At 45.7% G+C, this 16,992-nt stretch overlaps 1 protein-coding gene and 1 non-coding gene across 3 annotated transcripts in view; one reads left to right on the forward strand and one right to left on the reverse strand.

Moving 5' to 3' along the window:
• DGCR2 (DiGeorge syndrome critical region gene 2) overlaps positions 1–16,992 on the reverse strand; it is a 69,531-nt gene that overhangs the window by 24,755 nt on the left and 27,784 nt on the right. For both annotated transcript variants that reach the window (XM_056859357.1, XM_056859356.1), the window contains exon 2: positions 10,389–10,511. In XM_056859357.1, the coding sequence (XP_056715335.1) occupies positions 10,389–10,511 (123 nt within the window). The remainder of the gene's footprint in view (positions 1–10,388; positions 10,512–16,992) is intronic.
• Positions 549–621, forward strand: TRNAG-GCC (transfer RNA glycine (anticodon GCC)). The gene has a single exon. It is a non-coding gene; the product is annotated as a tRNA-Gly (tRNA).

The raw sequence follows: 16,992 nt of genomic DNA on the forward strand, positions 1-16,992 counted from the left end.
TCTGGAGTCGCCAATGAAGTTAACTGGTCTAAACTAGCGTTAAGTGGCACTAGGATCAACCTGCATTGTCCACAACTTGGGAATTAACAGGAGCCTTCAAGGCTGCCAATTTATCAGCCAAAAAAGGTTTCACGCCAAGAGACTTCTTCAGAGGCAATTCAACTAGTTTTGTCAGCTGGCGTGGTGGAGAGGTCATTCTGGTATATGATTAGGGTCCGGAAGACCCAGGTTCGAACATATACTCTGCCTTGGAAGCTTGCTAGGTGACCAGTCATTCTCTCTCAGTCTAACCTACCTGACAGGGCTGTTGTAGAGAGGGTAAGATGGAGGAGTGGAGAATGGTATTGTGAGCCACTTTGAGACCCTATCTGGAGAAAACTGGGGTATAATGACAAACATAGATAAGCTTCTTATTTCTCGCTGCCATCCAACAATCATTGTCAGAAGCCTAGAGGCTACATAACAGATGTCTTGGCCTAGACATTTCCTTCTGCCAGTCAGCCTTATCATCCGGGAATCAGACACTGGCCAGCTGACTGCCCAGCAGGAGGGGCTGTGGCTCAGTGGTAGAGCATCTGTTTGCCATGCAGAAGGTCCCAGGTTCAATCCCTGGCATCTCGAATGAAAGGGACTAGGCAAGTAGGTGATGTGAAAGACCTGTGCCTGAGACCCTGGAGAGCGGCTGCCAGTCTGAGTAAACAATACTGACTTTGATGGACCAAGGATCTCATTCAATATAAGGCAGCTTCATGTGTTCATGTGCCACATCTGTGGAGGCTTCTCCCAGCATCTCTGCCCACACCAAGCTCCAAGACAACCTCAAACACAGGCTAGGCATTCGTTTGTCTAATAAGCTTCATTAGACATCGTCTAAAGCTGCTTAAAATGCTGGTGGGAAGCCAAACAAATACCAAAACCCAAGAACCGCCGCCATCAGAAACCAGGAGCATACTCCTACAGTGACCAGGGGATGAAAGCACATTTTGGCCCTCCTACTCCCTCACTGGAGCCCCATGGCACAGGGTGGTAAGCTGCAATACTGCAGTCTAAGCTCTGCTCACGACCTGAGTTCGATACCGACAGAAGTCGGTTTCAGGTAGCCGGCTCAAGGTTGACTCAGCCTTCCATCCTTCCGAGGTCGGTAAAATGAGTACCCAGCTTGCTGGGGGTAAAGGGAAGATGACTGGGGAAGGCGCTGGCAAACCACCCCGTAAACAAAGTCTGCCTAGTAAACGTTGGGATGTGACATCACCCCATGGGTCAGAAATGACCCAGGGCTTGCACAGGGGACCTTTACCTTACCTTTTACCCCCTCACCCACAGAGAGACAGCCATTAACATTGCTTCACTGTTAGGCAGCCCTATGGAACCTATCAGAGCAGTAATGAACCCCCGATGGAAAGAATATTCCAGCTCAGTACCATGGAGACTCATGTGCTTCTGCTGCATAGGAAGATATGGGAAATGAAGATGGGGGGGAGGGTTATAAGGCAGACCAGATGAGACAGAAGCAAGGTCCAGCAAAGTAACCAACAAGGGCGGAAATGAATCAAGGTGTCAGGCTGCAAAGTGAGACATGAAAAAAAGAAGGAACTGGGGCACAGCTGATGTGTTGGGGGAAAGCGTCTGGAAAGCCACTTTGGGTGGAAGCTTCTGAGTAAACGTAACAAGCCAACAGACCAGAAGAATAGGGCAAGGTACTTCAAATCCAAAGGAAGAGCAACAAGAGGAACTACTTTAATGCGCAAAGGAGCAACTGAATGCCAACCATGCATTAGAGATACAGTATTACGACTTGAACAGTCCAGAAGCAAAGCAGGATTGGCCATGGCTCTCTCATCAACGGCACTTAGATGGGAGACCACCATGGAAACCAGGGTTGCTACATATAGGAAGGCAATGGCAAATAACTTCTGCTGATCTCTTGCCTTGCAAATCCCTTGGGAGATGGCTGTAACTGGTTGCAACTTGACAGCGCTTTACTATTATTATTATTATTATTACAATACAATCAGCTAAAGCAACATCCCCCAGTGAACTAGAAGGCAACATTAATGATAATAGAGAACCTAAGTAGCCAAACAGTGGCGGAACATACCTCATACAGCTTAGAGAAAACATGGCTGCTGTCTGAGCTGGCAAATCTTTCGGTTGTCTATTCCTCCCCCGCCCCAGACCCCAGTAGAATTTGATTTCATAAAAGCAAGATTCAAGGCAGAGAGGAATTGAGGGTGCATGATGTGGAAATCCTCCTAGTAATTTCTAGCATGCAGGAAAGTCAGCGGCAGCAAAAGGACTTTATCCTTTTTAAAGCTAAAGATCAAAGATACAAAACCACTGGGCTGGTGGTTGAGGAGAAGAACCAACAAAGAAGAAAGAATTTTTGAGTGCCAGGGCTTGCATTTAAGCTGGAATTTAATGTAATTTGGTGTTAAAAATAAAATATGAAGAGTAAGGAGAGATGCGAGAGAGAAAAAGAGGCAAGTAATAAGCAGAACTTAGTGCTGATATACATATATACACACACACACAGGGCCCCTTAATGATTCTGCTCTAGTGTAAACATACCATGAGGATTAGGCTTTCAGTTCTACCAGAGTACAGAGAGGCCCCTGAAGGGCAGGCCCTGTGTAAAGTCAGACTGAGAGATCGCTCTGATTTGGGAAGCAGGAATGGATGCCTCTACTCAACACTTCTAGTCCCTGCAATACAGATGTTGGGGGTGCTTCAGTGCCAGAACCAGCCACTGGTTTGTGCAAACTCCCTAGCTAGAGTAAGATGATCACAATCCACACCGCTGGCTCTCTCATCAATGGCAGTTTTAAAACGGTCCAGTTCTTCTGTAATTGGTTGGTTTCCCCACTCCTACACATGAAGCCTGCTGGGTGACCTTGGGCTAGCCACAGTTCCCTCCAAACTCTCTCAGCCCCACCTACTTAACAAGGTGTCTGTTGTGGGGAGAGGAAGGGAAGGCAATTGTAAGCCAGTTTGAGACTCCTTAAAGGTAGAGAAATTGGGCTATAAAAACCAACTCTTCTTCTCCTTCTAATTGGGCATTGGGAGGGGCACAGAAATGCATTTCTAAGGTCTCTAATATATATTTTTTTGCCTTCCCCAAAAAGCCCTTCAATCAGCAGCTTTGATATTTATATGTGTGTGTTAAGTGCCGTCAAGTCACTTCCAACTCATGGCGACCCTATGAATCAAAGTCCTCCAAAATGTCCTGTCTTTGACAGACTTGCTCAGATCTTGCAAACTGATGGCCGTGGCTTCCTTCATTGAGTCAATCCATCTCTTGTTGGGTCTTCCTCTTTTCCTGCTGCCCTCAACTTTTCCTAGCATGACTGTCTTTTCCAGTGACTCTTGTCTTCTCATAATGTGACCAAAATACGATAGCCTCAGTTTAGCTTAGAGGGTCAGTTCAGGCTTGATTTGATCTATAACCCACTGATTTGTTTTTTTGGCAGTCCACCGTAACACTCTCCTCCAACACATTTCAAAGGAATCTACTTTCTTCCTTTCAGTTTTCTTTTATATTTATGCCAGTTACAAAAACAAAGCCTTAACTTCTTTAAGTTCAAGCAACTGCAATGAACCATTATAACCTTTAACAAGGGACAGTCATTGACCTGTGCCACGGATGACTGCTCGTGCTCACGTTCTCGCTTGGAAACACTGGCAACTACAACAGATACTAGTTGGAAATGTTTTGCTGCTAGGTTCCACAACTGACTGCTCCCAGGCTGAAAGGCAAGCAACCCTCCCCCCTCCTACTCTCACCAACAACCACACCGGAATGAAAAACAGAAACACACAATGCCACCTACACAACAGCATTCTTGCCTTCAGGGAATGCTGATGACATGCGATGGATCAATCGGGCCAGTGTGCCAACCCCGTGCTCAGTAGTGTAAACAGACGTTCCTGAGCACCAAAGACAATGCCCCAAAACTTGCTGTTATCCTCGCCTCAAGGAAAAGAAAGGAGTTAGAAGCATGGCCGGAAGATCCCAACCGCATGCCTTAAGAGGCTGCGAGGACCAACGAAAAGCAAAAATGACAGGAATAGTTCCGTGGATCCTCCTCAGAATTACCCATCACCAAACTAGGCACAACTCAGAAACTCTTTGCCATCGCTTGGTAGTCTTTTAATGTTATTTTATGATCTTTTTATGTTATTTTAATGTTTTGTATGGTGGATCGTGACGGCCTTCAACCACAGACAAAAAACTATCAAATCACTTGGTAGTCCACTGATGGGTTCACTGGCAACCAAAATGATCAGGGGGGCAGAACAACTGCCCTATGAGAAATGGTTAAAATGCTTACACCTGTTTAGCATGGAAAGAAGGCAGTTAAGGGGAGAGACGATAGAGGTCTATACAATTATACATGGTATGGAAGGAATAGACAGGGAGAAGCTTTTCTCCCACTTTCATAATACTAGAATGTGGGGTCATCTGATGAAGCTGGAGGGGGAGAGATTCAAAACAGATAAAAGGAAGTATTTCTTCACACAACGCAGAGTTAAATTGGGGAACTCCCTGCCCCAGGATATGGTGATGGCTGCCAACTTGGAGGGCTTTAAGAGGAGAGTGGACATGTTCATGGAGGAGAGGGCTATCCATGGCTACTAGTAAAAACCAATACTAGTCATGATGTATACCTATTCTCTCCAGGATCAGAGGAGCATGCTGAATATATTAGGTGCTGTGGAGCACAAGAAGGATGCTTCTGCAGTCGTCTTGTTTGTGGGCTTCCTAGAGGCATCTGGTTGACCACTCTGTGAACAGACTGCTGGACTTGATGGGCCTTGGTCCAACCCAGCATGGCTTTTCTTATGTTCTCTTATCCTGCAGCAATCAGAAGGGTTGCTTGGTCCTTTGCCTCTAGATCCATTATTTGGGGAAGCCTCAGACCAAACCACACTATCTACCCAAGATTTTATGATCTCCCACCGCATTTTGCCCCAAATGCCAGTGAACCCATCAGTGGACTACTGAGTGATGGAATTTAAGCCTTTTAACTTCAATAATTATTTCCATCCTCATTTTTCTTGTTCTTTCTAGGATTGTTCTGTTTGAGGAGTTACTGAAATGCATCTCTTGGGTACTGCTTAACATTGCTCTTACACCCAAGGTTTTACAAATCACAAAATCACACAAGGTTGGAAGAGACCACAAGGGCCATCCAGTCCAACCCCCTGCCATGCAGGATCCCACAATCAAAGCACTCCCAAAAGATGGTCATTCAACCTCTGCTTAAAGACTTCCAAAGACAGGGACTCCACCCCCGCCCCCAAGGCAGCACATTCCACCGTCGAACCGCCCTCACTGTCAGAAAGTTCTTCCCAATGTTTAGGTGGAATCGTTTTTCTCATAGTTTAAATCCATTACTCCCTGTCCTAGTCTCTGAAGCAACAGAGAACAAGCTAGTTCCCTCATTAACATGGCATCCCTTCAAATATTTAAACATGGCTATTGTGTCACCCCTTAACCTTCTCTTCTCCAGGCTAAACAAACCCAGTTCCTTAAGTCTCTCCTCATAGGGCATAGATTCCAGACCTTTGACCATTCTGGTCGCTCTCCTCTGGACATGCTCCAACTTGTCAACATCCTTCTTAAATTGTGGAGCCCAAAACTGGATACAGTATTCCCAGTGAGGTCTGACCAATGCAGAATACAGTGGTAGTATTACTTCCCTTGATCTAGACACAATACTCCTGCTGATGCAGCCCAGCCGCCATATCACACTGTTGACTCATATTCAGTTTGTGGTCCACTAAGACTCTCAGATCTCTTTCACATGTACTGTTGTCAAGCCAACTATCTCCCATCCTGTACCTGTGCCTTATGTTGTTTCTGCCTAGGTGAAGTACCTTACACTTCTCCCTACTGAAATCCATTTAGACCTCCATATTTTTATGTATCTGGTTTGTGCATTTTCTGCACTGTTTTGCAGCTCAGGGAAAACAAGGCATGCAATTAGCTTTCTGAATTCACCAGTAAGTATGATTCACTTTGATACGGGCACCGCCCATCCTCCCCTAATTGCCTCCCCGGCTCCTGCCCTCAGCTTCTCTTCAAACATTCCCTCTAATGTGGTCTTCTGACTGCCGGTAACACTGAAGCTCCCAGTTCCTAGCCTCCTTTGCTTAGTTATTAGACACATCCTTAATCTGGGTGCCTAGAAACAGCTTCTTTGTTACAAATTACCCCACATCATTCTGGAAAGGCAAACAGAGCTCTCCATCTGCACTGAAAACAAACTCAAAACGACCAACGTGAAAGAGAAGAAATGGGGGGGAGAACAGCTGGCAACTCCCCACCCATGATAAAGTGTGCCTCTTATGCAATCTTGCGAGGCTCTTTGATTGCTAAACTCCATGTGGCAGATTCCCTTCCTCCCAAGCCGTCGCTCAACATTCTAGTCTAATAGCTTAAGGTGAACACCGCATTTAAAAAATAATGAAGCAACTACACATGTCAGAGAGATTTTCACCAGCTTGTTATGAAACATGACTCATTGAAAGGCCTTTCTCGAAGTCTCAGGAGCACAAGAATACAAACCGCTGCTAAAATCAGGTTTATTCTTCTGCCAAAACCAGCTGGCTAGAAAGCTGCAGGAAAGAGCATTAACCTATTCAGGTAAAGCAGCGCCCAAGTAACTGTGAAGAGGCAAATTAAATCTGAATCGGAGCTGAAACGTGGGGTAGAAACTAGGATTTCTAACTAGGATGCGCTTGCAAGGAGTCTAGTTAATATTCATTTAACTGGATTTTTACTGTGGTGCTGTTAAGATTTTCTAGATTCGACAGCTGGCGTTGGGCAATTTTTGTTTCTGTACAAGACACAGAGCCAGGATTCAAAGAGCTATTTTAGGCAAGGCCAAGACCTTGTGTGTGCCAGGAAAGTGTGTTGATTTTTCTCTCTGAGCCGGATCCCCCAACCCCTCTCTGCCATGTCACCGAGCGCTTTGCCAAGGAGCACGGTGAGGGTTGCCGTTTGCCTCTCGGGCATACAGGACTGGCTGAACGGCTTTTCCAATCTTGGCCTGTGTCTAGCTGTGAACAGGGGATGGGCAGAAGAACTCTCCAGCCTCACATGCCCTCCGTCTCTTTCACCAATTAGCTGCTGGAGTGGAGCGAATGAGAGGCAAGTCCCGGCTAGCTTTTCCCACTGGGAGCGAATGTGTATACTACCAAGTACAGGACTGGAGAAAGGAACTGGTCTTTCCAACTCTCCTGTACCTGTCACAGCTAGTCAATTAAAAAAAAATCAAGGATCAAGTTCATGTGCAAAGAACTGTGAAAACTCAACTGCAAGGAAGCTCATTTCTATCTACCCCAAAGGGAAACTGAGGCCCTAGTCTATGTATGTGGCAAAATTAAGTGGTAGGATAGGCCATACCATGTCATACGGGGGGGAGGTTGTCATATTCTGAATGCTCTTCCACAGGCAACCCTGCCCCCATAAGTCAGCACATCAGGGAGAAAAGTTCCAGCCTAGCCAGCGTGATATGGTGGTTAAGAGCAGTGGTTTGGAGCGGTGGAGTCTGATCTGGAGAATCAGGTTTGATTCTCTTCTCCTCCACATGAGCGGCGGAGGCTAATCTGGTGAACTGGATTTGTTTCCCCACTCCTACACACTAAGCCAGCTGGGTGACCTTGGGCAAGTCACACACTCTCAGCCCCACCTACCTTGCAGGGTGTCTGTTGTGGGGAAGGGAAGGTGATTGTAAGCCGGTTTGAGTCTCCGTTAAGTGGTAGAGAAAGTCGGCATATAAAAACCAACTCTTCTTCTTCTGTGCCAGTTTTCCCCATTCACAGAGAATTAATAATGCAAGAGAGCTTTAAAAAGGATGCAATCCCGCAACCTGCAGTCAGAAGTGGTGTAACCCATTCTACTACCCTGCATGTGCGAACCCCTTCATTGTGCCACCTGTTTTAGACCAGGCTACTGTCACTGTCACTGTAGGCATAAATAGACCTCTAGTTTGGAAACTGCAAAGAAAAAGAAGACCACGAGATGGTTCTCAAAATACTGCAGGAGATCAGCAGTCCTACTTCCTCGACAAGAGTCACAACTACAAAAACTTGTGTTGCTTCTGGGTTGATCAGGCTGATGAAAGGACGACAAGGACAAACTACAAATTATCTACACATTAAAACATCAACCACAAAGTCCTACTTGAATTTGCATAACAACCAGATGCAATTTGGAAGCCAGAGCTGAACGCCATGCCTGGCATTCTTGAGGCAAGGCAGACTAATTGACATATCCCATCTTCTTGCTTTCTTTCAAATTTCTGATTGCGTAGCTTATTAGATGTCTCATCCTGTTGACTGCATTAACTTACATTATTGGAGTCTCTGTGAGAAAGGCAAACTATAAATAAAGTACTATGACAGAGAGCTCTCACAGACACGGACTGAAAACTCAGCAAGATTTCTCCTAGAAACACAGACCAGAATAGGCCTCCTTTCTAAAAATCCATAAAGGACTTCAGGTGAAAACACAAGCGCAACAAAAGACGTAGGGGGGGGGGTCTTAGTTTGGAGCACATTTGAAAATATAGGCTTGGCCTTTTGAAACAAGTACAAACACACGGGGACTGTGAATAGAGATCAATTAAACATTTTTAAATATTCATCATTATTATGAGCTGGAGGGCTCTGGAAAACCTGTATATTCTGCAAACTATGCAAAACTGAATTATTCACAGACTTACTTGAATAAATCCTTAGGGACTGTGGTCTACACTGCTGTGTATAGCTTACTCTAAGTAGACTCCTATTATGTAATTTTTGTACCACTCACTGCAGCACGTTAATACTTATGGCATGCTTCAGTTCTTTCTGGTGGTTCCAGACTTCTAAAATCCTAATGCAAAATCCTAATACACTGGTTAATGAATGCCCTATTTTGTTGACTGTACTGACTCACCATGTGTAATCCACCTCGAGCTGCTGTGAGAAAGGTGGACTATAAATAACACAAATAAATAAAATACATAAATATTTTAAACAGCAAGCAATCAACATTTTGCACAAAATTTTCATGAGCATGGAGGATAAACTACAGCTAGTGAACTAATGGACTAGCTATACAGTACTTCAACTCTGGATACAAATATGGACCTCTAGAATCCTGATGAAGGTGTAGCATGCACAAAACCTCCTTGAAGATGTGCATGCTATTCAAAATTAAATCTGGATTTCGGGCACGCAGAATGGGATATTCAAAGCTAATCCAGGAGTTGAATCCTGCATGCAGAAGGCATCGGTTGCTCACAGGACAGCTGTTTTATACTGTATGCCAGAGCGCTGTGTGAAAAAAGCAGAACAAAATCCAAAGACGTTGCACAAGTTCTCCTGTACAAGCAGAAGCATGGGAACCGCTGCAGAACTTTCCTGTTACAGCACTGCCTGACCTCCTTCGCAGGCATTTGGGGAACAGTGCCAGCAGCTATTTTGCTTCATGGCTCTTTGCTACAACCTCAATTTAACAACACCAGTGCAATCAGGTAACCTGCTGCATGCATGAGAATACACCGGTACTATTTTTCGTGGTCTCTGTGCAGAACATGTACTATGAATGCAAAAAAAAAACACATCCAGTTGAGCCTCCAGTATCTCCAAATAGCAGTTGTTGCAGAAGAAGAAGAGCCAGTGTGGTGTAGTGGTTAAGAGCAGTGGTTTGGAGCGATGGACTCTGATGTGGAGAACCGAGTTTGATTCCCGACTCCTCCACATGGGCGGCAGACGTTAATCTGGTGAACTGGATTTGTTTCCCCACTCCTACGCACAAAGTCAGCTGGGTGCCCTTGGGCTAGTCACACTCTCTCAGCCCCACCTACCTCACAGGGTGTCTGTTGTGGGGAGGGGAAGGCGATTGTAAGCCGGTTTGATTCTCCCTTATGTGATCGAGAAAGTCGGCATATAAAAACCAACTCTTCTTCTTTTCATACCCATTTTTTCTCTATCTTTAAGTAGCCTCAAAGTGGCTTACAATCACCTTCCCTTCCCCATAACAGACACCTTGTGAGGTAAGTGGGGCTGAGAGAGTTCTGAGAGAACAGTGTCTGTCCCAAGGTCACCCAGCAGGCTTCACATAGAGGAGCGGGGAATCAAACCCGGTTCTCAGATTAGAGTCCGCAGCTCCTATTCACTACACCACGCCTGCTCTGCAAAAGACCTTTCTCTGCCCGAGTCCCTGGAGAGATACACCAGTCAGAGTAGATAGCGCTGAGGTAGGCGGACCCCTGGTCTGACTTTGTATAAAGCAGTTTTACATGTTCAGTGTATGAGCACAGCTCTCAGATCACTTCCTCATGAAATGTTCACGGGACCCTGAAGCAGAGAACACAATTCATTTCAGGAGCACTTACTCGGACAGTCCACTTCGTCGCTCTCATCCTCGCAGGTGGGCCATCCATCGCACTGCCAGTTCAGAGGGATGCACTGGATCGACCCGCTGCGGCAAGCAAATTGCCCTGGTACACAGCGCAGCTCTGCATAAAAAACAAACAAAAAAACCTGTTTGAGAGAGAGATCGAATAAGTTTCCCACTGGGAAACTTCAAAGGACTATAGCACCACACAACCAGTAAATGCTGCCAAATAAATGTATCCCCTTAAACTAGTTTACACGTCTATGTTTTTGAAGACGAAATAAGTATTCAAGACTGGACATGTAACCACCGGGAAAGCGTTGTGTCAAATTTTGTAATACGGAAGTAGTAAAAAAAGCTTTGAAAACAGGTGGGGCTCCTCCACCAACACCAATTATTTGCTTAGGGCTGCTTCTCACAATACGCATTGATGCCAGCAACCCCCAGCTTTCCCCTGGGACGGGCTAGCACGGGCAACCACAGCCAACCGTGACTCTTACAAATCAGGGAATCCACAGCTTAAATCTTGCCTCTGCCACACTACAGATGGCTTTAAGACAAGCCAGCCTCTCATCCTCAGTCTCTCCATCTGCAATATGGATATGATCCCCCTGTGGAGTAGATAGGCAAGGATAACGAGACAGTGTTTGAAATAAGTTAAAGGTCGACATAACGTGCTTTTTATTGTCATCACCAATATGATCAACCTCCATCTCTATAGTCACAGCAGCTGGGCAAAGTGACCTCGATTGGTGTAGTGGTTAAGAGCGGTGGTTTGGAGTGGTGGACTCTGATCTGGGTTTCATTCCCCACTCCTCCACGTGAAGAAAGGCAACAGAGAACCACATTCAAAGTAACACTTATCTGCACCACCTATGAATTTCTGCCATCCCAAGCAGAATCAGAGAATCATAGAGCTGGAAGGAACCACCAGGGTCATCTAGTCCAACCTCTTGCACAATGCAGGAAATTCCAATGGATGACTAAACAAAGACACAGGCTTAACAGGTGAAAAGGCAAAAGTGTGAAAAATCTATTCTATAAAAGTTTAGCAACCTGAGAAAATGGGGTAACAAATCTAGGCTAATACAGAGACAGTAAACACCACAGGTTCAGCCTGGCCCCAACTGAATAGCCCTCCGGACAAAATGGTTCACAGCTGCTCTGCCACTGGGCTTTTCACTCTGCTTTAGAAGCTGTGCAAAAGCAAGTCGTTCCTGTAATAACTGATCTAATAAAGTAACTGATCTAATAAAATGGGAATCACACTAGCCACACACACACACACACACGGGGCAGGCTTCCACATACTTACTGAAGCAGATCTGCCTGCCAAAACCTGTTTCTGACTGTGCTGGGGACTCTATTACATTCTCTAAAACCAACAAAACGGCAACTAAACTATACTACACAACCTGCTCCCATTGCCGTGCGCTGAAAATTTAAAATGCCAGCAATTCTAAATACATATTCAACCATGATTTTTTTTTTAAAAAAGCACTGCTTGAACATTCAATCTCCTTATTACAAAATGCTTTTAATGAACGTGCATAGTGACGGCTGAGAACAGTAGTCTGCAGCCAGACTTCTGTTGCCGCTCAAGTGACAGACAGTGATCATTATCAGCAGAACTGCCTTCGCAGTTCCACAGTGGTCTGACTCTCTGCCATTCCAAATCAATTAAGGCTCGAAGCCAGGATACACCCTTCTCTTGATGTTTCAGTGCATTAACAGGATTATTCCCCAGAGTCAACAAAAGAGTTACCCGAACTGGCACAAGACAAATGCAGACTGAATATCAACAACTTTGAGAATAAAGTTCCCACTTTTCACACGCGTGAAAACGGATATTTACAACGAGGCAAGATAGAACTTGAGTGTTACTCCTATTATTCCTACTGTGGCATAACTGCTCAACAGGTTAATGACGCAGGCTGCTTCAAAAAAAGAAGAAGAGTTGGTTTTTATATGCTGACTTTCTCCATCACTTAAGGGAGACTCAAACCGGCTTACAATCGCCTTTCCTTCCCCTCCCCACAACAGGGAGGTAGGTGGGGCTGAGAGAGTGTGACTGGCCCAAGGTCACCCAGCTGGATTCGTGTGCAGGAGTGGGGAACAAATCCAGTTCACCAGCTTAGCCTCTGCCACTCATGTGGAGGAGTGGGGAATCAAACCCGGTTCTCCAGATCAGAGTCCACCGCTCCAAACCACCTCTCTTAACCACTACGCCATGCTGGCTCTTAATACTAAAATTAGTATTAAGTTATTTTACTTCAAACTACATACGTACAGAGAACCAGCGTAGTGTAGAGGTTAGAATGTCAGATGGATCTGGGAGAAAGAGGATCTAACCCCCCCCCCCCCCAGTCTGCCATGGAAGCTTGCTGGGTGACCCTACAGCCAGTCACACATTCTCAGCCTAACCTACTTCACAGGGTTGTTCTGAGGATAAAATGGAGGAGGAGAATAATGTAAGCTGCTTTGGGTCTCTACTGGGGAGAAATATGGGTTATAAATGAAGAAATCAAATGGGGGGGGCTCATAGAAAATAAAAGCATCGAAAACCGAAGAGGAGGGGGAGAATGCAATGGAAGACAAATGAGGAGTTTATTGGTACTATAAAGTGCCTTGCCTCACAGAGCATAAAAGCACTTCATGCCAAAGCCAGGAAATAAAAATAGGCCTATCCTCTTTGATGGATCGCCCACTTGGAACAATCCTTCAGGTCACAACATGGCTAAGAACTCAGACCTGCCAGACTACCATCGAAGACAATATACATTATGGCAAGGCAAAAAACAGCTTTGACCCACTTGCTATTTTTCCCCCAGAGTCATCACAACATACAACACAAAACACATAACAAAATGAAGCTGAAAACACTGGCTTCTCCAAAGCCAAGAAAAGGGAGAACGCTAAACTCTGAGACCAGGTTTTCTATAAATAACGCGGGGGGGGATGGCGGGACCTTATGGATTACCACCACTTAATTCAAATCTTAAGAATGTCCAATCCATGCTCAAGCCTCTTTTGTGTACTCAAACAGCTTGGGGGGGGGGGTTACCATTTGTGTTTACATGAATCACGGAGCCAACCTGTGGCACGAAAATCAAAGTTGAAAGTCCACATACTTCACAGCTGTCAAGAACAGCACATGTCAATCATCCCTTTTCTTGTAAAAATACATCCCAAGTGAGGCCATGAAGAATCACAGAGTTGGAAGGGACCACCAGGGTCATCTAGTCCAACCCCCTGCACAATGCAGGAAATTCACAACTACCTCCCCCCTTACACCCCCTGTGACCCCTACCCCATGCCCAGAAGATGGCCAAGATGCCCTCCCTCTCATCATCTGCTTAAGGTCACAGAATCAGCATTGCTGCAGACGGCCATCTAACCTTTTTTTAAAAACCTCCAGGGAAGGAGAGCTTACCACCTCCCGAGGAAGCCTGTTCCACTGAGGAACTGCTCTAACTGTTAGAAAATTCTTCCAGCAAGGGTCAGATCTCCTAGGATCACAGCTTGGTGGTAGTTTACCTGGTACAGAGACAGATGGACAGATTGCCTCTGTCACCAGCCAGAGGACTAACTGCTCCCCAACTCACTCACTCTCCCAAGAGCTTTGGAGGGGGACTTCCTGCTCGTTGCTGCCACCACTTCCTGCTTTTTACCCCTCTTTCCAGTTTGATGCCAGGCGGACCATCAACTGGGGCTGTTCAGTAGTGTTAGCATCCAGGTAGGTATCCAGGCAGTCAAACAAATACAAGCTTTTTTCCTACTATCAGCATCTCTATAGAGTAAACAGGCTGCAGAAATTATAGTATGGATACTTTTATTTATGTTATTAATTTTATTCCATTTATACACCACCCTTTCCTGACTACAGTCAGGCTCAGGGTGGCTACCCAAAGAATATACAATTCAATATAAATACACATTATAAAAGTTAAAGCCTTATACTTGCTAAAATTCAAAAGACGCCCTAATAATAATCAGCAACAAGGGATAATCAAACAGGAAAGGGTGGAGAAAAAGGTAAGGGATGCAAAAGCCAAAACCCAGCTAATACATAAGGAAGAATAAACAAACACAGGGGTAAGGGTAGGGAAGTCAGCTGTGATGTAACCGTTGCTGCCTCAACCATAGGCCTGGCAGAACAATTCAGTCTTTCAGGCACTGTGGAACTAAGCCAGGTCCCACAGGGCCAGTCTCACCTGATACAGGGTTCCACCAGGCCAGGACCCGAGTCAAAAAAGCTCTAATAAAGAAATAATAATAAAGAAAGGGTGTATGTGTCAAAAGGATGCTCTCTCGCTGTTATTTGCACGGATGCACTCCCCACAGACATACACACACACACAAAATCACGATCCTTTTCTATCCCCCCCCCCAAAGCATGTGTAGAAAGTCCTAACCAATCTGGGTAACTGACTGCAGAATCCCACCAGATCACAGCAGTCAATAATCAGGTGCTTGCATTTCAGAGGGATTTCTTCTCTTCCTCGCAAGATATGAAAACACACAGGTCTGGGAGAAATGAAGTTTTCCCAGCCCATCCATCTTCACAAACAGAAAAGAGAGATTCACGTGCACACATGCCATTCTCAATTTATGTATTTACAGCTTGGCTTTCCCACTGAGACTCAAGGCAGATTGCAAAACATAAAACCGTGCAATCAGACAGAAGATATCCTATAAGGAATGCAATGGGACGAGGATTATGAAATTGGAACTGACAGGAGGCATGGCATACTCTGTACTCTCGCATCTGATCTTGGGTGTAAACCTCAAGCGAGAAGCGGCCCATTTGTGCCAGCAAGGAAATGGCTAATCAGCTGCGCCAGCAGCATGTCACAAACCTCAGAGACATCCTAGCACCGTGTGCTACTATGACAGCACAAACCATTCAAACCAGGCAACAGCTGCTAGGGTTGGAAGGTCTCAGGGCTTAACCTTGAAGGGTTGAGACTCCTTCTCAAGGTAAGTGGCCAGGCTCAAGGAAGCAGGGTAATTTCCACTCAGACTGAGTGCTTTTTTTTGCACTTCCTTCCCTCCTACAGCTACTGGGCTCTGCCCACAAACCATTAGGCAAATTGCCTACCAGATTACAGAAGTACTATGGGCTCAGTAGCAGATCACACATCTTACACCCAGAAGGTCAGACAAACACATCAAGCTGCAACATGCGAAGTCAGACCATTTCTTCTATCAAGGTCAATAATGCCTACTCTACCTGGCAGCAGTTCTCCAGGGTCTCTTTCACTTCACCTACTACCTGATATTTTATTTTTCTTAACTGGAGCCAGGAATTGAACGGGGGGGGGGGGTTTCTACTGTACGCACACGCCAAGTCAACACCATGGCCCCTTCCACAAAGTCCCAACTTCAATACCTGGCATCCCCTATTAAAACATCTGATAGGGGAGGGGCCCTGGCTCAGTGGCAGAGCATCTGCTTGACACGCAGAAGGTCACAGGTTCAATTCCTGGCATCTCCAGTTAAAAGAATCGGGCAGTAGGCGATGTGAAAGACCTCTGAGACCTTGGAGAGGTGCTGCCGGTCTGAGTAGGTAATACTGACTTGGATGGACCAAGGGTCTGATTCAGTATAAGGCAGCTTCATGTGTTCAGGTACTGGGAACTGGAACAACCTTCCTTGTCTAAGATCCTGGAGACCAGCTGCCAGTTCAGAGAAGGCAATATGCTGCTACAGGTCGGACTCCGCATAAAGCTACTTCATATGTCCCCTGCCATCCACTATTAGGAACCACCCCTACTCCTCAAGCCTCAGAGCCTTTAGCTTCAGAAGACCTGGCGTGTGCCAGTGTGAGCAGGAAGAAATGTCCCCCCGACTCCCCTTTATTCTATAGAACGCCATCACATTTCAGCTTCAAGCACAGGAGTGGTTTGGTTGTAATCAAATAAATGGCATGGAGGGAGCTTCTAAATTAGAGTCCATCCACCTCGTTTTTCAAGGGCTTGCCACTCACATTCTGGGAAGCCAGACAGCTATTTTACTTACTTGAAGCCATTTTAAAAATTAATGCGCCATGGACAGGATACTTGAAGGACTCTCTCTCTCTCTTTTTTTTAATTATAAGCTGTGTGCGCAAGACATAAATCTCTAGCTTTTAACAGCAGAAAAATCTATAGCCAATGCACAGAGACAAAAATGCGAGCGCTATGAAGAGTGGAGCACCGAGAACCAGTTGATGCATGACTCGGGACACTTACCACTGTGGAGATTCACATGGCACAGCATCTCATTTTAAATATTTCACCCGTACGTGCTGGTCCCTCTGCATACACCTTGGCTACGCTAATGAGCAATAGCCTAGAAAGAAGCCGCCCTGGTGTGCTAGCAGCGCATGATAAAGGACCTCTGGCATCTACTACAGCATTGGAAAAACGCAGGAAGCCTCTCAGCCAGGAAGCAGCAGCAAAAGGGGTTGGCCCGTTACAGATGATCGCACTGGGGAACACTGCCACCTAATCACGACATAGCTGCTTAAGAAACTGACAACTGTCCAAGCCAACAGAGCACTAGGGTGGGGAAGCCCAGACCAAGAGGAGGAGAAAATTCTGCAAGGGCAGGAAAGCCTG

This window comes from Euleptes europaea, chromosome 13 (assembly GCF_029931775.1).
Source record: "Euleptes europaea isolate rEulEur1 chromosome 13, rEulEur1.hap1, whole genome shotgun sequence".
In the NCBI taxonomy this organism is placed as follows: domain Eukaryota; kingdom Metazoa; phylum Chordata; class Lepidosauria; order Squamata; family Sphaerodactylidae; genus Euleptes; species Euleptes europaea.